The sequence below is a fragment of the Mirounga angustirostris genome, unplaced genomic scaffold (assembly GCF_029215605.1).
Source record: "Mirounga angustirostris isolate CCGP_5_RB_7025 unplaced genomic scaffold, mMirAng1.0.hap1 SCAF_5, whole genome shotgun sequence".
NCBI lineage: Eukaryota > Metazoa > Chordata > Mammalia > Carnivora > Phocidae > Mirounga > Mirounga angustirostris.
Window position 1 is genome coordinate 145,429,156 of NW_026991713.1, and position 22,824 is coordinate 145,451,979.

The 22,824-nt window shown below is 43.2% G+C and overlaps 1 protein-coding gene and 1 long non-coding RNA gene across 18 annotated transcripts in view; one reads left to right on the forward strand and one right to left on the reverse strand.

Annotated features, from left to right (window-relative positions):
• Positions 1 to 5,819: 5,819 nt before the first annotated feature.
• On the reverse strand, positions 5,820 to 21,556 carry LOC123844440 (uncharacterized). Of its 11 annotated transcripts, none has more exons than XR_010411833.1 (7): positions 21,262 to 21,556; positions 18,835 to 19,053; positions 17,459 to 17,564; positions 16,414 to 16,480; positions 13,819 to 14,110; positions 9,860 to 10,012; positions 5,820 to 7,458 (listed from the first exon to the last, which is right to left on the reverse strand). It is a non-coding gene; the product is annotated as an uncharacterized LOC123844440 (long non-coding RNA). The 11 variants fall into 11 exon arrangements; XR_008506092.2 differs by having other exon boundaries at positions 18,835 to 18,965; positions 21,262 to 21,554; XR_008506094.2 differs by having other exon boundaries at positions 18,835 to 18,883; positions 21,262 to 21,552.
• RBFOX1 (RNA binding fox-1 homolog 1) overlaps positions 19,081 to 22,824 on the forward strand; it is a 335,670-nt gene continuing 331,926 nt past the window's right edge. For all 7 annotated transcript variants that reach the window (XM_045874916.3, XM_045874922.3, XM_045874920.3 and 4 more), the window contains exon 1: positions 19,081 to 19,171. In XM_045874916.3, coding sequence (XP_045730872.1) covers positions 19,085 to 19,171 — 87 coding nt within the window. In that variant the 5' untranslated portion in view covers positions 19,081 to 19,084. The remainder of the gene's footprint in view (positions 19,172 to 22,824) is intronic.

Consider the following 22,824-nt stretch of genomic DNA (forward strand, 5'->3'; position numbering starts at 1 on the left):
CTTTCTGTCATCCTCTGGGACCATATTGAAATGAGGTGGGTGGGAAGGAGAAAGGATGGATGTGAATGCCTTCTGACAAGATAAGAGGAAACCACTCCTGAGTTGTGGGGAAACCCATGGAACATTTGGAAACACCTTTGCGGGTCAGAGGTGGAGAGAGGGTTTTGATGGAACGCTGAGAGGCCTATTGATAAAACCTCATCGAAATGCTTACAACAGTGGGCTTCTTACACTGAAAATAATAAACCTAGTCCAGGGTTTCTCAGATTTCTGGCATTTAAGCGTTCCCTTCCAAATTTTTACCAATCCACTCATCCACAGATCAACAAAGTCGTATTATCCACTTAAATATTTTTAAAATTAACTTATATGTTGAACCTAAAAGTAGACCTGGCCAAACTAAATGTGAAGAAATAGATGAATAAATAAATGGCATAGAATCACAGATGGGATATTATTTTTTTCCGATGTCCTTTGAAATATTTATTCATTCACACGTTCATTCACCCATCCCGTGTTCATCGAACTATTAGGGGCCATCTGTGCCTTTAGATTTTCTTAGTAAGCAAAGGCCTCTGTCCTCATGGCAGGGCCGTGAAGTGGCTCATCCACGGGCCATCTTGTGAACTATCAGTGTAGGACCGCACTTGGGGAAACACTGGCTTGGTCCATTGGATTCCCTAGGAATCCCCTGTCACGTCTGGTCTGGAATTGCTCATTCCTCCCCTGACCCATTTGCAAAAAGCAAGACTCTAGTTATCTGCTTTGTGTCGCCTGCTCCCCTCTGGCAGGGCAACTGTCATGGTACAAGGTAAAGGGGAATGACCACGTGTTTAACATGGACAGCGTGCAGGGGCCTTTGAGGTGATGGGGTTGAGCAGGGGGTGTGGTGGTCTCTAACTCTTGACCAGGCTCTAGGTGAGAGCAGCCTCAGCCTATTTTGATCCTGGTCGTTATGTTGCTTTTAAACACACACAGAATCAAAATTAGGAATTGGAGCCAGAGTGAAAAGCGTTCAGGTTAGTGTGTGTTCCCAGGGATGTAAGGACTCCCCCCCCCCCCCGAACCCTTTGCAGCTCTGGAACAAAGTACAGGCAGCTATAGGATTTAAGTGCCTCAGATTTCCCAGTACTGATGAGTAAATGCACAAAAGGTTTAGTCTTAATGAGCCTTTTCTTTTTTGGCTTTTGATGTTTGCCCAGGATTCACCGCGAGGACTAGATTCCCCTTATCAAAAACAACAGCAGACATCCCTGCTCTTCCTTTCAGTCGCTGGGCTCTCTTGCTCTGCCTGAATCCAGGCACGGGGCGAGTCTGCTCTCGTGCAAGGGTAAGGGCCGAGAGCTGAGCGATCTCTCCCCCGGCAAGAGGAGTCTTCCATTAACAACAACCAATATCAGCAGCTATAAACAGAATGAACGGCAAGGTCCATGTTTCCTATTTTTGGACATATCCAATTGTCCATCTCAAGGGTCTTGCAAAATTCAGAGGAGAAACCTACATCCTTTTACAACCAAGTGGTGTCAGCTCCCGCCAAAGCATGGTTTAAATATTGGCGTCTCTGGAGTGTATATAGGATAGAAGTCATGAGCTGAGGGCTTAATCCCAACTGTGTTATTCAATTAGCTGATCCACGTGGATTGAGCAAAGGGCAAGTTGCTTTACTTGATTTGGGGCTTTAGTTGCGTCTTCGGAAAAACGAGGCTAGGAATAACCATTTCATACTGTTCTTTGTAAGATTAAGGACGATACCGATTTTGAAACATAGCACAGTGCCTGAACACAGGGAGAAGCCACTAGATGTTTGTTAAAGAAATGAATGAGTGAATGAATGATTGTGTTAAAGAAAAGTAGCATCTGTTCATCGAAGCTGAATATACATTTTTATTTTCCATTTCTCCCCAACCCACATGATCGGTGCACCCATGGCCTACCAAAGGCAACAGACACGTGGAGTCTGGGCGTCTCCCTTAGGCTCTTTGGTCCCTCCTGCCTGTTCTGGGTGACTTCTCCCTCCTCCTCCTGTCAACTGTCAGTCCTGCTGCTGGTGCTGGATGTAATGTGGCTACACAGCTCAATTAATGCTCTGTGACAGGAGGAGGGAAAATAAAAATTGTCTTGCTCTTGTCACTAGCAAAGTTATTTACTTTCAAAAGCTGACAGAATCACACTGCAGGGGCTTCATTTATTTCCACTCAGAATGTCATTATTCTGGGATGCAGGGGACTTGGGCGCACGCTGAAGTTTGTTCCCATAAGCTTCAGTATGGTGGCGGCCTGCTACAGTCCTTCTGGGTGCTGAAGGTATGGGGTGCTGGGCTCTGGCACCCGGATGAACGCCCCAGGCTCAGGATGGCCCTGTCCCGGTGGCGCATGCATTTTCAGACCCTGGATCTTTCCGGTGAGAAGGAGTGTATGTCCCACTGCCGTCTGATCACTCGTCCCCTTTATTCTGAAGTAAAAGAGGAAGGTGTGGGACTCCTAGTTTTCAATCTGCCTTCCTCTGGGCCACTCCTAGAATTTCTAGTAATGCAAAGGTGCCTCTTGCAAGTGACTTTGCTTTGGATCTGTTGTCTCTACCTAAACCCTCTGACAGGCTCTTTCATCCCAATAATCTGTATAAAACTATGCTTTTTTTTTTTCTTTCTTTCTCCCCCGACCCCCACCCTGACCCCCACCCCTCCTTTTCCCCCCTACTCATTTGCAATGAGAAGTTAAACTAGGAAGGCTTGAGTGGAGAAATTCTTTCCTTCATGGTGCAATGGCAGAACCTTCCACTGGGGGTCTCCATTTAGAACATGTGACTCAGGATTCTTGAGAACAGTCTTTTTCTTTTCTTTCTTTTTAAGTCTGCTTTTGGTTCCATTCAAAAAGTGAGGCTCCTCTGTAAGCAACAGGAGATGCTGTGTGGAAGCCCATTTTAGGTAACCAGAGAGAATCCAGCCACCCTTCCGATGATGATGATGATAAAATAATTAAAATAATGAAATAATCAATAACTTTTATGGAGTGCAATGTGACAAGCGCACTACTAAGCACTTTTACATGGATTACCTCATTTAATCGCCCACAAAAGGGCTCTAGGGAGTCAATACGAATCATTTCGTTTTTTAGATGCAGATCTGAAGGGGGAAGAGCATTAATTCAGTCTGGCCCCTGAAAGGACACCTATCACGTGATCCTGGCCCTGCAGACTTCCCGGGCCTTGCAGGCCGCTGGCTCCTTGCGATCTACCCCGGCCTCTGCTCAGCCATCCCTGTGGCCAGACCTGCGCACTTGACAGCGTCCTCCTGGCTCTTTTCTTTGAAAGGCAAAACTTGTCAAAAGGGGAAAGAGTCGGGCAGTCTTTCAACTTTGAAGCTTTTCATGATTTTAGTTTTAAGTCATTAGGAATATTGTTGAATAAATTGCACCACACACGGAGGCTTTCAGACTTGGGAAAGGAAGGTGAGAGGAGAGAGCTCAGGGCTGATGGGAATGTTCGGCTCCGAGAATGATGGAGTGCATTTCTCTGCAGCCACTTCCAATCCCCAAATCCCCGTTGTGCTGAGGAGCTCTCCAACTAACACAGGAAATGCGGTCACTGCCCGGCACCGTATTAATGATTTATATACCCCGCACCACTGCTTTTGTTCACTTGCGGGGCCTGGTCATGTTAATAAAGGAATTCTGGGAGCGGGGTCCCGGCTTGCCATGCTGTTCCGCTCAATGCAGTGCAGGCTGCTCCGTAAGTCAAAAGAATTTAGTGCTTTACAACCTTCCTGAGCTTCAGAGATCATGTGTGCATGTGCGTGCATGTGTGCATGCATGCATGTGTGTGTGTGTGTAATCGGATTCATCTAGGGACATTTTCACTGCCTTTCTATAAAGAATGAATGAAGGAGGGGTGCCATCTATCTTAGGTGCTTCAGGGTTGATTGGTCCGTTTCACAGTGTTATCAGGGCCCTATTTGTTTCCCATTTGGTGTTTATGCTTTATGGTGTTGTCAGTGAAAATGGGCTGACACCATTTTATTAGCATAAAGAGATGCAAGATCACATTAGAATCCCCCTTCCTTCTATATCATCAAAAACAACAGACAAGGAAGCCAGGAGGTATCAGAGGCAGGACCACTATTTGCTACAAATCAGTAGGAAATTCAGGTGTTCTTTAAACAATAGGATTTTCGAGGCTTAAAAAAAAACAAAAAAAAACAAAAAAAACTTCAGTTATTCACAGAAAAAGAATTCTGCTTTGTTTTGAAAATGAGTGAAGACATTTGTTTTTGGAATTGAAGATTCTGGATCTAGGAAAGTTTCTCCTGTCTAGTAAGCCACAGAAAACTGATTTTAACCTCAGTTTTGTTTTTTTTTCCTAATTAGAAAGAAAAAATGATATAATCAAATGGTATATTGAATGTTCAATGCCTCTTTAAAGATATCTGCAGAGAAAAGCCCTGTTTTTTTTTGATTGTGCTTGCGTTCTCCTAATTATATCATGCTTTACATTTTGTGTGTGCTTACATTTTTTTTCCCCCTGTAGAACTAAGAACTGAAAACCTAACAGAAATCTGAGTAGGAGTTTGAGGGAAAAAGAATATTTAGAAATTGGAATGATACTTTAAGTATTCTATCCAATAGGATTATTATTTTTTTAAAGGTGAAATCATGATTTTAGGAAATGTGCCTGACTTTAAAAAAAGATATGTGAAGCTTTCAGGAAATAAATATGTCAATTTGGTGGAATTCCTTAAAAAAATGTATGAGTGACTGCTGAGACTTAGTGAATAGAGCCCCAACTGACCCACACCCAAACCGGGGCTTGAATTTTCTTTTATAAATGTGAAAGTTTTGGCTAACTCGTTCTTATTCACATTTATGCTTATGAAAAAATTAGGAACGTTTCTGGATACTGTCTAGGGTCTTAGCAGTAATGAAATTGAGGCAAATACTCAGTTGAAAAGACTAGGTTTTATAAAAGTCCTGCCTTCCTGAAAAGTAGAGGACAGGAGGTACATATTTATATAAGTAAATAAAGAACGTTACAAAATTTTTTCATCACAAGAAATATGAGACAACATTTTGGACTAAGAAAGCAGGTGTCCAGCAAATGCACTTTACATTTATATTGTACTGATTTTTGTGTTTGCCTTTGTCCTCTCTTATAGGACTCTGTGAGTGTCTCATTGTCTTTAATTATGTCTACGAGGCACAAGACAACAGTCAACATCTGCTCTATTGTTTACTTGGTTTACATATAGCTTTGATGGGTTATTAAACAATCTATTTTTCAAACTGAAAACAGAGAAACCAGCCGAACCCATATTATGGCATTTTGTAAAGACCCATTATGCAATTAGCACTTGGGATTTGTGCAAAGCTGGTGATTCACCCAAATAAACATCCCTTTATTCTGATAGCTCCTCTTGGCTTTGTGAAAAATATCAATTTCTCAAAAAATAAAATCACATTTCCTCCTTAGTCATGTAGCATGCCAAGGAGCTGATGTGTTAATATGAGGGATGGATCCTTCACTTTCTATATCGGAAAAAGAGCAACTCTCCAAAATAATGATGTCTTTAATTCAAGCCAGCAATTACTATATTACATAAGACAACTAGAGGCTTACACATAAGACAGACTTTTGAGAGTTTATTTGATTCTATGGGAGGAGAGAAATGCTATGTTTTTAACCATTTATAGAATGTTTCTCATACTTCATGATCTATTTATGAAAGACGTATCGAGTTGTCTATAGCAAAGCGTGTGACATCCCTAATGATTAAATCAGACCTCATCCCCTCACTTAAGTAATTGGTTAATAATTAATTCACTTGCTCATTCATTCAACAAATATTTATTTAGCCTCTGCTCCTGCCTCAGAAATTGAGTTAGTCACTGAGGGTACAGAGACAAGGAAACCAACTTCATTTTCCTTCATGGAGCTTACAGGTTTCTAGGGAAGGCAGGTAATAAGCAGGCAATCCCCATACAAATTTGTATCGCAAGTTGTGGTAAGTGCTCTGAAAGAAAAAAAAAAAAAGTTGGGTCCGCAGAAAATAGTGGGGGTTGCATTCAAGGATGAAGAGGACTGTCTGTGAGGAAGTGACATTAAAGCTGAGATGAGGAAGCTGGGAAGAGGCAGGGGTTGGAGTGGCAGAGAGCGGGCATACTGAGGCGGAGGGTATGTATGCCGGCCGTACCACGGCTCGGTGTTCTCAGTGACCTGAGCAGAGGCCAGCGAACCTGGAGCACCATGGGAGAAGGGAAAGAGGCAGAGAGGGGCCAGAAAGAAACCACAGGGGCTTAGAAGCACTGATGGGGGGAAGGTTGGATTTTACTCCAAAAGAAATTAAAAGGGAGGAGAAATAACACTAAGAACTCTAAGCAGAGGACAGATATGATTGAGCTTAGCCTTTGAAAACACCAGTGTGGCTGCTCTGTGGAGAATAGATTAGAGGGGGACAAGATTGAAAGCAGGTAGGAGGCCACAGTAATAATTCCGGTACGTGATGACGGTCACCTGGTCTGAGAGTTGACAGAAGAGATGGACAGGAGTGAAAGTTTTGAAAAACAAGCCTGATATTCTTTGTGACACCCCTTCATTCCCCCAGAGCTGGTGTTCAGTCAAAGGAGAACAAATGGAACACACTGGAGGGGACATCTGAGGGCTTTGGTGAGGATGGTGATGTCTCAGAAGAGACTGACCTGGGGTGCATGGGGCTTCACCAAAGAGAATTACAGGCCAGCTTCAGCAGATGTCAGGCCAAAGCTCCCGGATGTTACTTGGCCAGAGCTCAGAATCTCAGCAGTTGGTCTTACACATTGTTTGGTAGCAGAGTTACCACATGCAAAGTCGTATCCCAGCTCCACGGGGTGGTCCTCACATCCTAGCAACGAACTTCCAATATGGTGGGTGAGGAGCAGGGAGCCAGTTTGACGAAATGCCCGGTGGGCAATGCCTCCACCTGCCATCTCCTGAAAAGGGAGCGCAGGAGTTAAATGCATTCTCACAGGTGTCAGGCAAAACTGGCTGTGGATCTTAAACACATCACGAATCTTGCGGACCTCTGACCAGGTGCAGGGACAGATTTCTTCGCTTCTCTGAAGCTTAGTTTCCACATTTGTGAAGTAGAGGTAATAACAGGATCAGTAACATAGGGTTGTTGTGAATACGGCATGAGACAATCTGCAGAGCACTCCGCAAAGCGCCCAGCAAACAGAAGGCTCAGTCAATACTTTTACACTGGTAGTGGTGGTGAAGGTCCTGGCAGAGGTGGAGAAGGAGGCATGCTGGCTGTGGTGAGGATGACGTCTGTGCATGGCAGGGATGTTGATTAGAATGCAGTGCGGTCCAAATCTGCCACTTGCCATCTGTGAGCCCAATGGCAAGGTACTTAACTTGTCTCTGTTTCAGTTTTCTCATCTGTAGAATGGGGATGATGATATACAGTGTTGGTCATTATGATGACTAAGTAAGCTGACATTTGTAAAAAAAAAGAAAGAAAGAAAGTGGTACAGCATTTGTTCTGATAAACAAAGTCCCAGGAGCAGAGAATGTTTATTAAATAACAAACTGGCACAGAGTACAGGCTTAAAAAAAAAAAAGAGGTACCTAGTGGCTTCTGGTCTGCGTCTTTATTCTTGATTTTGCTTTTCGTAGTGAGCGGGAAGGCTGTCTTCCCCTTTCCTCCACTGCCAGACCCACCCCCTTCTCTCCATGTGTCCCGAGTATAACAGGTGTGTGGTAAGCTGGAGCTCTGGCAGAGTGCAACATGAAAAAGACTCCCAGTAATTATAAAAATAACAACAAGGGCTGCTTAGCGAGGTAGGCAGATGAGCACACCACTAGCCAGAATGATAAATAGCGCCTGCAAATGTTAGGTCCCAGTGGGAGTGTGGGAACATATGGGGATAAGCCACACTAAAAGTCGGGCATCATTGGTAAGTTTAAGCGGGTAAGGAAGGCCACTCCAGTGCCAAGTTGGGTTTTTTTTTTTTCTTTTTCCTTTTTTATCCTAATTTTAAATCCTTCAGTTCCCTTTTGTCCCTTTGTTCTATTCTGGTCCTAAAAAGAGCATTCATCTTTGAGGCCAGCCTGGGAGTCTCCAAGGAAGTGAGGTCTGGGTGGTAATCCTAAAACAAACAGCCACCCTGGAATGGGTGAATTTCCACACTGCACTCTATCCAGTATTCTTGGGGGAGATGCAAATGAACACAGTAAATACTTTATGGAATGCTGACTTGTTGAGTTCAGATCTGTCATAGGTGGGGGTGCAGAAAAACGAGTACCTAAAAACCAACCAGTCTGGTAAGTTTAGAAGCATTTGTAGAAAGGGGAAACAGATTTCTCCACCAAACATTATTTGAAAAGAAGAGATGTGCACTGTGTGGTCGGTTGATTTTAGGTTGACGTTTCTTATTTCTGGGTCTGAATAGATTTGGAGATTGTGCAGTGTGTGTTGGAATGGCTCCACAGCAGTGGGATTTCTCTGGAAAGATATTTTGGAATTCTAGTTAACAACCCATGCAGTTTTTCCTAGGGCTCATTTAGTGGAGGTTTCAGCATGGACGCAATGTGTATGATGCGGGCACCTGAGTATTGGTGCCCGCTCCTCTGTAGATTTCCAGGATTCATTAGTTAGCAAGTACATCAACCTCCTTGGTCATGCAAAGCATGCAGAGGAAAGAAAATAGGATTTGGAAGCAGGCAGGCATGGCTTTAGCTGTGGCCCTCCCACCCAACTAGCCAGGAATGATGTAAACTCTCTGTGTTACGCTTCCTCATCTCTAGAATGGGGCAGTTATGAGTACCAATGTCAGAGAATTGTTACAAGATTAAAAGAGTTAGTCTGTGAGGTGCTTACGATAGCATTTGGCATTCAGAAAGGTCCATAAAAGTGTTTGTTTAAAAAAATAAGCAAAATATATCTTATTCATGTGTGTGTCTACTATTCTTACCGTCACTACTGAATTAGTCCAGAATCTCTTAGTTGCAAGGGATAGAAACCCAACTCAAACTAGCTTAAGCAAATATGGGGATTTATTGATTAATGAAACTGGAATGTTTGGGGTCAACCAGCAAGCAAGAAGTGAGCAGTCACTTAAATGCCTGGCATTCATGTAAACAGAGATGTTCGTGCTAAAATACAACCACCATGAGTGAAGCTCATAAAAGTGGACCCAAGCCTAAGGAATATTTTTAGCACATTGCTGCGTGATTTAGAGTACTCTCCACAGCAACCCTATAAGGAAAGTTTTATTAAATAAATCACTGAATTTGTGAGTGAATTGAGATTCAGAGAGTTAAATAATTTGCCTAGGGCGATAGAGCCAGGAATTTTCAGATCCAGAATTTGAACCTAAGTTTGGTGTGGCCCCAGTATCTTGAGTTCTTAGCCAATAGGATACATTGCTATTATAATTTTAAAAAAAAAAAGCTTTTTTTTGTTAGTCAGTTTGAGATTAGCCAAAATATATACATATATACATACATATATACATATATATATATATATTTCAGCTGATCTCAAATTGACTAATATATGCATAGTCTGGAGCCAGATTCACCACTCACAAGCTGTGTGATCTTGACCAAGTGACTTAACCTCCCTGTGCCTCAGCTTCCCTATCAGTAACACAGGGATAATAACAGGACTTTCCTTATAAAACTGCTATGAAGATTAAATGAGTTAATACATAAAGTGGTGAGAAAGTATCTAGCAAATAGTAAGTGGTATATATGGTTTGTTGAAAAATATTTAAAGATAGATTGTAATATCTATCAGGAAGGAAATGAGGTCACTTAGGGTGGTTCCTCTTTTGATGTCCCTAGAGTGTCCCAGAAGGGCACTGCTAATCCGGGAAGTTGAGAAGCCCACCTGTCAGAGGCTCTCTGTTGCCACCAGCTGCCTGGCCATGACATCGTGAAGAAACCATTTGCAGTGGTCAGCCCCTTGGCTCATCCTCACAGATGCTCAGCTGCACGGCTTGGCACAGCTTGGCTCTGGGTCCCTCCTATCTCTGTCTTGTCTCTAAGAGCAGATTGCAGAGTCTCTGAAAATGCAAGCACGTATTTCCTACCTACATTCTCCCCCAGCGCTGGTTTGGTGGGAGCCCTACTATGCCTTCCACCCGCTCATTGGGTTGATAGCATTTGTTTCCTAGCCTGGAGCTGGAGGGGAAAGGGCTTCATCAGAGAGAAGCCAGACCCCAGCTTGGGAGTATTGCTCATTACTGGGCGGGAGAGCTAGGGTGTGTGTTTAGATTCTATACTGTCTGACTTGGTTTTACATTATGGAATGCCTTAGCACTTTCCCAAGTTGTTTGACCTTCTTGCCTTTCTGAAAACCTCATCCCTGTCAAGTTGTGGTGAGAGTCCTCTGAGCGGCAGGTAGATATCCTCAAAGTCACGGTGCTGGGATAAGCAGGTCAACATGATTCCACGTGAGAACAGTCACCTGAACTGTCACCATGAGCCCGACTTAAAGGATGCTGACTCCATCCATGCCTTTCCTTTAGCAAAAGCACTGCACATATTGGCCATATATGTAAAAATCTGATAGAGATCCAGAGGCTCCTCGAGGGACCCCAGTTGAATTTCAGAGGGGCCATCAATCCCCTGTAATGATATGGAAAATTTTGTGAATTATGTGCAGTTTTCTGGAATGAAGGCAAAATTCTCATAGTAGTCCATGCATCAAAATATGAGTTAAGAAACACCACTTCTCCTCAGAAGAGGCATTAGTATGGGAAAGAGCCCAGGCTAAGACAACCCTAGAGGTTGAGATGGTGCTTCAGCATCACAAAGGAAGGTGGCAGGATAATCTCTTCAGCACGCCTTCTCCTGGATCACCCTTTTCTCCTTCCCCACCCATGCTCTCGCTTTTTGCTGGTGTTCCCACGTGACCAGCCCACTTCCGTGGGCCTTGAACCTCCTCTGCTTGCGGGGGAGGGGGGGATTTCCCCACTCCCTGAACTCTTGGAGGAGGGGGAGGCTAGTCTTGCCCCAAGCCTCGAGGTGTCATCCAGCTCTCTGTATTGGCTTTGCTTGTGTCTTTCTTTGCCTCCAGTGGCTACTGGAGAGGTTGAGATCGAGTGAGGTGTTGAGGGTAAAGGAGATAAGGAGGCCACTCAGCTTGAGTTGCATACTGGCCAGCATTTCTTAGAATATTTACATCGGGTCACATGCCAGAAAAGGGCTTCACCAAGTAATTAGCACCCAGGGCTCTGCAGCCCCCGTTCAAGGTACAGCTCCTCGTTTACCAGCTATATTTCCTTTGTCATTCACTTCACCTCTCAGTGCCTCAGTTTTCTTGTCTCTAATGTAAGAAATCTAACAGGATCTATATCATAGGGCTGTAGAGAGGATAAACAGGGAACACATATGATGACACTGGTGCAGTGCCTGGCACAAAGTAAGCATTGAATATTTGTTCAAATGGTAGAACTGTGGTGATGATGATGAAGAAGAAGATGAAGAAGTAGGAGGGGAAAAAGGAGAAGGAGTAAAGAACTTTGCACATGATTGAGACACAGTTAATTTTCAGTAGCCAGATATCACATAGCAAGGTGGATGGATGGATGGATGGATGACTGGCTGGTGGGTGGATGATGGATCGATGGACAGATGGTCAGTTGGTCATCAAATAAGTTTGGGACTATCTGGATCAAACAAGGTCAAGCAGGTTTCTATTCTTTTTCCTTGTAGGACATCTCAGGTGCTTTACTATGCTAATAGGCATCACAAATCCCCAAGAGGGAGAGACAACAACCTGAATTTCTCCTACTTCTTTGCTCATGGGATTCTTTTTACAATGAAGCATCTCCTGAAGCTTCTATTATGCAGAGCATACTGGGAGATGAAAGTCCAGGTGCTTAGTCACCCAAAGAGAGAAGGATGCACATTGAACTCAGATGTTTCAGCCAGTTCACAGGGAGTAGAGTATGTGCATGGGGTGTGGGCAGAAAGGCCCAGTTATGAGTTCTGGAGATTGTGCTATTTGGAGTGTCTCTGTGCCCAGCTCCTGCAGGGACCTGCAGCACAGACGCAGAAGATATAGGGAGGGCACAAAGCAAATTCCAGAGGAACAGCTGATAATCATCCCCCACTCTGAGAGTCCCCAGGGAGCATTTGTTTGCCTCAAGCAAGGTCAACAGATTCTCAAACCCAGTTGCCATTCATCCCAAGACAGGTCAGGGGTCGGTTCCTGAAGCATTGTTGATCTCAGCAGAGATGATGTGTGGGGTTGATATTCTTAGATTTGCTCATTCAGCCAATCAGTCTGGCTTTCAGAGGAGAATCAGGTCAAGAAGCGCTTAATGAACCAAGAGGAGCACGGTACTACCTCTACCACTGGGGGTTCGAGTTTCTAATGATAATCAGCAGCCTCCTCACTTATAAGACCTACTGGAATTTTCTTTGTGCATCTGCATAACCATTTTTGGAGGTAATAGGGTGACCCAGTGTCCCAGATTCAAAGGCACTATCTTCATCATCCCCATAAACCCTCACTTGAAATTGAAATTCTCATATTTTGGTTTCAACACTATATCTTCTATGTATAGAAGCCACACAGACATCCTTGTTAGCTCCTGTGTCTTAATTTTTGGTTAGAATCATGGAAGAAGGAGATAAGCTCTTACACAAGAAGGCACATTGCAGGTTACTTTTTTGAGCACTATTTTATTTAACTATTAGAGGTTGAGGGAGAAAGGATTTTTATAACTCCTGGTTTGGGGGAGGTCTGATTTGAGCTGGTTTGATCCTCCAGACCAGCTGTTGCTAATGCTGTTTCCACTGCAACAGCTATGAGCACCCATTAAATGAGTGTCTGCTATGAGCCAGTCCCTCAGCTAAACATGTCTGCATGTTATTCTTTTTCAAATCTCCAGACCACCTATGAGTTATGGTTATTAATGATATTCTTATTTTACAGATAATGAATCTGGGGCCCAGAGAGGTTAAGTAATTTACACAAGAAGACACAGCTAGCAGTTGGTAGAAACTAGGCTTTTCATATGGGCAGTATGGCTCAGTGTGAGCTCTTAACTACTATGAGCTGGTGCTTTTGCAAGAGGGAAGCCAGTGGTGGCAAGAAGTGTCAGACTGTGAGGGACTAGTAGTGTCTTGGTGAGATGTAATGCTTAGGAGGCACTTGTCATTCTTGTGCGAACTTTCCATGCATCAATTCATTTACACATATTAATCCAAACCAGTCCATAAGAGGGGTTGGGGATATAGCTTCTCTTCCCAGGATGTCACTTTCCCAGTTGAGGATACAAATGAAGTGGCTATAACTTGAGGAACATCTGGTCTATATGGCTTAGTACATCCTACCCACAGTCTGTGGAAGCTTTTCCTGTGGAAGATCTTGCCTCCCTGGTAATCAGCTCGATGGTTTCAGTGTCCCCTCTGGTGGGAACTCCTCTGTCTGTCCCCAGTGTCAGGACCATAAACATTATGTAGCATCTCATGGAATTTGCCTTTGAGGTCCATGCTGTTCTCACCTGCATTGGATGGGGTTTGAATACATGCCTGGTGGTGAGTGGAGTTTATCAATGTGGGTTCAAGTTGTTACCCTAGAGTGGGAACTCTTGATCTAGCAGATACTAGGGGCATGTGGAAGGGAAAACTGGCTCTTGGTAACTAACAAAGCACACATTTTGCAGTTTAAACTCAGACAAATGACATAACCTCTCTGAACCTCCATCTCACCCTGTGGACACCACAGGTGATTCTCAAGTGCTTACTGAGCATCTGCTCTAAGCCCAGTCCTATGAGAAAGACAGGAAAACAAAATGATTGAGGATGAGATAGAAAAGATAAAATGGATCTTACCTGGATGTGGTCACCAGCCAGGTCTTTACCGTCCTGAGACAAATCACTGCTGGTCTTTTGGGGGCTTAGACGGGTAGGTTGTGAGTGCTGGAGAAGGTGGGGAGGCTGCCTGAGGAGCCCACACTTGGCTGTTTGTGAAGGAGGGGTGTCCTCAACAAGCGGCCATGTGGGGGGCAGAAAGAAGGCTCCAAAGAGACATCAGTGTGGGTACTGGTGGGGCGCAGAGAAGGCAAACTTGACATAGCACAGAGATGACTAGGGAACAATTTCACACAGGTACACTAAAGACCGTCTGAGGAAAAAAATAAAAAATAAAAACACATCAGACCTTTGTGAACACCTTCCAAGTGCCAGGAACACACATGCTCAACCAGTCATTTCTTGGCAGCAGCCTGCCTGTGAGGACCTACAGAGGTTGGGTCACTTCACCCCCAAGGAGACTAGGGCTCAGGACTGAGGATCTTATCCTAGGTCAGATCCAACATCCCAACCCCCAGCCTCTCCAACTTTGAGACTCAGGCTTTTGCTACTATGCCAGGATACCCCCGGGCCACTTGAGACAAATTTAGAGACACAGGTAGCCCTCAGTTGTCCAGAGACCCCTGCGCCCCTCTGTTTGACTCATGTGTTCCCAAAGCAGCCGTTCAGCCAGTCATTCTCGGAGACTTTGTTTGTCTAGTCACCACTTCAGAGTCATTGGTTGAACAAGAAGGACTGGCAGGCTTCTTCATCTGAGCCAGTCTACCTTCCAGAGGAATAGTCACACTTCACAGAATTCTTATACCTTGCTAAGGTGATGCTAGAACAAAGGTGATGGTATAGCTCATCCTGCCTGCCGTCATGGGGAAGGCTTTGCAGAAGACGTAACATTTGATTAGGCCAGCAAGTTTGAATTGGAAGGAAGGAAGGAAGGAAGGAAGGAAGGAAGGAAGGAAGGAAAGAAGGATGGAAGAACGAATAGTTCTGAATAGCAGGCCAGCTTGTACAGAGGCTTGGATCTATAAAAATGTATGGAAAAGGCAACTTGCCAGACTGATTTGCAGAGGAAAAAAAGTGATTTGTAGAAGGAAGGGCAGTGTGTATTAGAGAATGAATCTGGAAAACTAAAGGTGAGGACTATCATGAAGGGCCTTGAATACTGTAGGAAACTGTCTCTTCCCCAACTTGGCCTGGAAATGGTATGGGATGAGTGGTTCAATATTCTGCATAGATCCGTATGGTCAGATAAACACTATCAATGTCCAAAAGATAGGGAATGCAATTAATATTGTCAGAGAAACACTCTGTTTTATGGTTTTTATTTTGTTCTGTTTCACTGGTCAATGAGTGGCAACTGACATTTGGCTTCTTTTCAGGAAGCAGATAAAGAATAGTGGAGATAGTCTCACAGAGTCTGATTCTCCTGAGCTATGGAGGAGGCAGATCCTTTCCAGACTTCAGGGATTGTTGGTACAAGGAAATGTAGCCCAAAGTTTCTAGATCTTCCAGGCTTTCAAGAGATACTATATATCTAAATTTTACATGAGACGCTTCAATTTAAAAATATCACCTCTCTTTTACACAATGCATACAAACCATCACCGTCGTCATCATCAACATTCTCCTCCTCCTCTCCTTCATCTTCCTCCTCAGACTGAATTTGGTCCATGAGGCTACAGTTGGCTCTGTTGACCAACAGAATCCATATGGCAGCAATTGGTCTTCTCCAAGTGCTGTCCTCTCCCAACCTCCAGCCAACACTTGTCTTACTTTTCTCTTTCCTTCTCCTACATGAGTGTTTAAACTTTGGGTGGCTGCCACTCACAAAGGCTGGTGGCAATCAGCGTAATCCTCATGTTTGCTCTCGGATGTGGGAAGGAGATGCGGTGTCTGACCTCGACAAGAGGAACCACTTTAATCTAAGGAAGGGGAAAGAGAAGGCAATCTCCAAGAACAGAGTGTCATCATGGAAGGTGGGGAAAGAAGATGGAAGGTGGGGTTTATTGCTTATTTGTTTTCTATTTGTTTTTTATTTTTCCGGAGAGGGAGGTAAGATTGAACTATCAAAGCCTGGCTAAGATAAAAAAAATCTCCTAATGGAAATCCCTAACTCAGGGAAGATCGACAGAACTAGCACCAAGGAAGTGACAGGAAAATCAAGAAGTATGTGGAGAAGCTGAGGGCAACCAAAAAGGAGGATGTATTTGCTATTGTATTAAAGTCTGACTTTCAGAGCTTTAATTAAAATACATGCTCTCAATTAGGGGTCAACAAACCGTGGTTTGTGAGCCAAACCTAGCCCATTACCCATTTTTATGACCCTTAAGCTTAGAATAATTTTTATACTTTTTCAAGAAGGGAAAAAAATCAAAGGAAGATCTCATGGCAGGTGAAAATTATAGGAAATTCAAATTTCAGTGTTTGTTTCTGTATTGTAACTGCTTTCATATGTCAGTAGTGGCTTTGAGTGGTTACAGCAGAGAGCTAAGGTCCTCAACACCTGAGCTATTTATCATCTGCCCATTTATAGAATCAAGTTTGTCATCCTGTCTGGGATGACCATAGCAAATATTGGTGCATGGCCCTTCGCTTGAATTCTATGTTTCTGAGGCTTACCTGTGACTCCTCACCACTGTTTCCTTTGTTCTCTACTTTATTCTTTTATTCTACATTTTCAAAGTTCCTGCAAAAAAACCCATGAATTTAATACCACACACTAGACGTTGGATAGCCATCATTTATCATGAGTCATGCACACTATCCAGTGGTGAGGAGGAATGAGCAGAAGGCGGTGTCTGCCTTTTAGCAGAGGAAGTGGATTTAAGAAGAAAGAATTATTGTCTAGTAATACTAGGTGCTTCTTATTTGGAAAAACAGAACCTGTTTTTGGAATAAGGGGTTTTGTTTAATGGTTGTCATTAAATTTTATGTTTTATTATTTCATGATGTTTTTGAGGTGGGTTTGGAACAAGGATATATTCAATTTGTACAGTTCCAAAAATATAACTACTACGGATGATACATGACAGTAATATGTGAATATACAATCAGAATCAGAGACAATGTGAATAGCAGTAGTTAGGACTGGAGGTGGTGAGGACAGGGAGACAAGAACACAAATATGCAGGCAGTAAAGGCCAACACAATGGACTTCTTATTTGGCTTTGAGCTTCCTGGCAGTCAAAATGAAAAGGGTCACAAAACAGTTAGCCCTTATCTTAAGAGAAAGGAGGAAATGGATGCTCATTACTCAGGACCAGCAAAAACTTCTGTATCATGGAGTTCTTTAAAAGAAAAAAGAAAATGCCCTCGGCAAAGGGTATAGCTATGTATTTATATGCCCCATATATAATGCATTTCTGATTTCTCTCTGAACTCATCAGGTTCTTTAGCCAAAACAATATATACAGTAATGAATACAATGATCCTTCGTATTTATGTAACTGTGCAGTTTCCCCAACACTCCCAGAATTTCGCTCTTTGGAGCAGTCTTGGTAATGAGTAAGTGGATATTGTTACCTCTGTTGTAGTTTAGGAAACTAAGCATCTAAATGTGTAAGTTCCTGGCCTTAGTGATCGAATTATTTCCTGCCTCCCCCTCCAATGGTCTTTCCATTTTGTAACACTGAAGAGATATAATCCAATCTGACCCAGCCCTTACCAGAGTAATGAATAGCTCTCCCATCCCCGGAAGCTGTCTCATGGAGATGCCTCTGTCCTCCCTGGTAACTTCTCAGAAGCGCGGTGTTGAAAGTCGTAGTCAAAAGCTAAAGTTAGAAACAGTATCAGGCTGTTAAGTAAGAGGGGTCAACTTGCAGCTGTTACTGGAGCTTTCTGAATTGTAACAGTGTGGCCACTTTGATACACAAGAATCAATTACAGAGAAACCTTGTCAAGATGGCCAAAATTCAGCCTTAAATAACTGAATTCTCTGCCAAACGCCGCCCACTGTCGTTATCTAGAAATGTAATTATGCAGCTAAATCAAGCAACTAAAATTAGTGTAGTGTAAAAACACCTTGGCTATCTAAAAGTGGAGGGATTGACATTTGGATTTAGAAAAAGCCAATAGTTGAATATGTTTTGTGGTGTCTGAAGCTCTCCGAGTTTCTGCAAAATCTATATCCTGTGTCCTGCTTAGAGTTAGAGGTGGAATGTGGCAAGCGGATGTTCGGTTTGAAGGTGATTTCCAATGATCCCTGGACCTTCAGCGCTAGCTGAACGGACTTGCTTTGTCTGTTTCACATCCTTGCTCTCAAAATTGGGGAGCTCTCAACCGGCCCACATGCCTTCCTGCTATGAGTGACGATTTGAATGTGTCTGCACCTTTGATCTGAAGCCAGAGATGTGTCCATACTGACCGCCAGGAAAACAGGAAACACGAGATACGAATGGCTGATAGCCTATATAGTATTGTACACAGGGTATGATGGCAGGGACTTTGTCATACAACCCTATGAGGTAGGGTTTGTTATCACTCAGTTTTCTAAATGAGGAAACCAAAGCTCAGAGACTCTGACTGTGAGCAAACAATTCAACCAGTGTGAGCCCCTTTCCTGTGTGTTGCCTGGAACTGATAGTAAATAGTTCAGAGAGTTGTGAGAATAAATGACATGACCCATGTAAATAACTTAGTTCATTCTCTGTGCATAGCACTCTGCAAATGTTAGCTGGCATGATTATTGTATTATTTGCACAGATTGCCCCTTTAAAATTAAAACCAGAGAGAGAGAGAAAGAAGCACAAACTATCACCTTAGCTTCTTTTGATCAGTACCACAGGCTGCCCACATTAACCTACTTGAGTTTTAAGTGGCAACTGATAATCGTATCAATTTACATTCTCAGTTTTTCTCGCTAAAAATCCCATGCAGACTCTGTCCCTTGCCTTTTGCCCCGGTTCATTAGGAAGAGCCCAAATCCTATAGCCTGACTACCTCTCTCTCTGTCATTTGGTCTCTCTCTCACTCTCTCTGAGAACTAAATTAATGAAGAGTATTTGGTTAGTCATGTTAGGCAAGCCGTTCCCAAAATAGCACCTTCCATTTTGGTAGCTTCAACTCTGCAGCTGCTGTGTCTCTTCGTCGTCTGGGAAGAAAACTTTCACATTAAGAGTTGCTGATGCGGATTTTCTTTCTTTCCCCTCTCCGCGTTGATGAGCGCTTGGCTCCTGACAGAAGCGATTTGGCTCTCAGCTTTGTAGTTCGGAAGAAGTTGGGTCTATAGATTTTCCCCTAACTCTCCATTGATGTGTTGAGCTTCAGAGGGAATAATACCTTCACGTAAAGCATGTTGCCTTCTCAAGGAGTCCTCCTGCATCCCTATGGCGTGCCTATGATTGTTCCAGCAGCCCCCTACTTCCCCGGACTGATCCAGGTAATTCAAGGCCACTGCCAGCAAGCAACTTAACTCCAGAGCGCTCGGAGTAATAATTGGAATTTTTATGGTTGAGAAAGCAAACACTTTTAATACAGGAAAAAGCCCTCGTGTAGTCAGTGGGAAGACAGTAGGAAATCAAAAAGATGGATCACCCTAATCTGGCTATTGACATCTCTCATGGCTGAATAAATGGTGTAGTTGAGCTATATTTGCTTGTATTGATCTGGGTGCTGTTTAACATTCATGCCTTTGCTTCAGGAGGTTGACCACGGGGCAAAGGATTTGCTCTCCTTCCCAGCTTTCTGAGGGACTCAGTCTCCCAGAGCAGATCATGAGGCAAAGTAACTTATCATGAGGTGACTTGGTTAAGAGCTTTAACCCAGAAAATAAAAGGAGTATGAAATATGCATTAATTCATATGTTTGCCTTCATGTGGATTGTCTGTTTTCATCGGAGCCCCCCCCCACCCCAACCTGGGTTGAGGGGTGGCATTGAGGCAAAAAGGAACACTCTGTTGATGGTTAATTTATGAAGTTCAGAGATTATTCTAGGAATCCCTTACCAGCTGTTTACTCCTTAATGATGACAAGAAAGTGGAGGATTGAAATGTGCGATGGTTTTACTTTAAGGCTATTAATTCTGTGCAGGGAGAATCATCTACCAATAAGATGCTTGGGATTTTTTTTTTTTTTTTTTTTTTTTTACCTTACCATAAGTTTGTCTTTTTAAACAAGCATTGGCTTCTGGGTGTGTGTCTGAAGTTTGTGGAAAGCTAACACTGAGTCAGTGACAGAGCCTGAACATCGTGGGAAACCCAGATGGTTAAGTGGTTGTTGTTTGTTTGTTATTTGTTTGAGAACAGCCATCCCTTTGTAATAAATCTATTACAATCCTGTTTCTACAGGAAAGGAAAGCTAAATGTCTTTTGTGTTCACTGCCCTTTCACCTTTATTCCTGCCTCCCCAACTATATTTTAAAATTCTGCAATACCCTAGCTTGTTAATTGAAATTTCTGGGGGAGGGTTCTGGGCAAACACATTTTTCCCCCTTTTCCAAATGGTGCTTGTGAACTGTAAGAACTTTGGTGATTTGAGACATGCAGGGGCGATTTTACATACTAACAAAACATTCTGTCATCCTAGATTTATGGCCATTGCTCAGTTTGGAAACTCCTATATGGTGTGTGAGAAATAAGTGGACCGTCTGAAGAATGGTCCTTTCACAACATGGAAATTGTTCCATCTTTCCTGGCGTAAGCAGGCCCATGGGGTGCACATGGAGTCTGAAGCAGGACTCCATGGCAAACTGGAACGCCTTTTGCTTCTGTTGGAAACTTGGGGTGAAGGTCGGCTGTTGGAGTTTTGTCAGACCCTCTGCCGCCCTGTCCAATAAATAATTACAAGCAAATCGTGCCCTTCACCCTATGCTGATTGATGCTGAAATTGCTTTTGAAAGTTCTCATAAGTTCCTGTTATAGATTAAGTGCCGGTGTAGGAAAAATAGTGGCACCCACTGAAATGGGTGAATGTAATCAGGCTTAATGGACTTGAGAGCTTGTTGGGAATTAAATAACTATCGATTTGCTGGAATGTTGCTGTCATTACGAAATGCCACTCTGGACGTATTACCCCAGTGATAGATGAGGAGACGCACAGGGCAACTGAGAAATTGGGGAGGTCCTATTTCTTCCTCCTTTGAAGAGTGTTTGAGAAACATATCCAGTTATTTTTGGAAGGAACAAGTGATTTTACTTGCAAATCTCAGCCCTATCATACTTTGTTTCCCCAAGTGACACTTCTGGTAACTAGTTACCCATAAGTCAGGAGAGCAGTGCAGCGAGGAGCCTCTAGACCAGCTGCTGTGACATATTCAACTTCTTCCTCTCCCACTCCCCCAGAACACACTGAAACGCGATGGCTAGAAAGAGACCTAGCTTCATTTCTGGTTTGCTGAGAGAGCCTATGTTATTTACCCGTTGGCATCAAGAAACTCAAATCACCCCACTGCAGTAACATTTGCAAGGGGAGGACATGCAGCTCAAAGGGAGAAAAATTGTAACACACACACACACACACACTCACACTCACCTTCCAGCTGAGGCTTCTGACACCAGCTGTGCTGTATCCCAGCAGGTTGTATCGGCTTGCTTACCAATTCCTTGACCTTGTATTTTTTTTTACCAACTCTTCAAGAGTTGCAGGTACTTTCCTATATTCCTATAGGGGTGTAAGGTGCCACCCACACCTTAATAATGTCATCAGCAAGGCATTAAAGTGATCCAAAATAGTGTGTGTACTCCATCATCGGTAGTAAGTTCCCTGTGACTGGAGATATGCAAACAGAGCTGTCGTGGCCACTTGACAGGGTTGTTGGATCAGAGTTTGAGATTCCTCCCAAGGTCTTTCCAACCTCAAGAGCCAACAATTCTGTGGCAGAAGAACTTCCGTTTCATAATTCTTTCAAGTGCCACTTTTTTATTCATACTAGCATTGCCCTGTTTTGGTCCGCTCGGTTGAAGAAAAAACAAATAATTGACCAGACATCATAACAGGCTTTAAGGAAGCATCATGTTGTCTGGAAAAAAAAAACAAAAACAAAAACAGAGAGTGGAGTTGTTTTCTACTAATTCTAGGGCTGTTACTCATCAGCGTCTTGTTTCCAGAAGTTACCGCTGATCCCCACCTGCCATCCTTTAGGAAAGCCAGAATGACTACCATATTGGATCTCCTGAACCCATCATCTCATGTCTAAACTTGTTGAATATATAGCAAGGTGGATAGTTTCTCCTTCTAGCCATGTAAAGAATTCCAGAATGGCCATGTGGAATTGAACTGAACAGTTTGGATAGTTTCATGGGTAGTGAGAAACAGAAGAGAAGAAGAAAAGAGTAATGTTACCAAGTGTATTATATAAACATTACTTCTTTCCCTTGGTATGGATCTCAATCTCAGACTCTTTGGATAAAAAGAAACAATGTATGTTCCTCTGGAACCTCTTTATTTACTTCTAAATGTTCAACAATACCTTGAATGATCGATGAGCTGTCTGATCTCAGAACAAAGAAAGCCTGACAAGTCAATTGTCAGTCGGTCTTGAATCCAGAAGTTACCGACATGACTAATCCAAGCCATGGACCACAGCTGCACCATCCCAAGCGACATAAGAAAACACTGGCTTTGTAAGTGATTAGTCTGTTTGTTTAGCATTTAGGTCCAATGAGCCCTTGGCTGTAGGTTGCAAGTTCAGACTTGCACCCCTCGCTGTAGATATCTGTCCAAAAGGTGTGCCCTTTGATGATGATACATGGCTGGATCATTCTCCATACTGGGGCAAGTAATTCCCATCTCATCTAGGTATTACAGATAATGGATCTGTCAGATATTTTCCTAGATGGAAGATGGTGTGAAAAGAGCCCCATCCATCTCCCCATGCGTTTGTTAATTTAGTTATTCATTCACTGCTAACATATTCCACATCAGACACTGCTCTGGATCCCCAGGACACAAAAGTTGTAGTTATAGCCACTGACCTGTAGGTTCACAGCCCGTGGAAGAGAACACTAGATCAACACAAAGCTGATACTGCAATGAAAGTATTAGAAAAGAATGACAGGGAACAGTTATTGAGTATTTGCCATGAGCCAGGTGTTG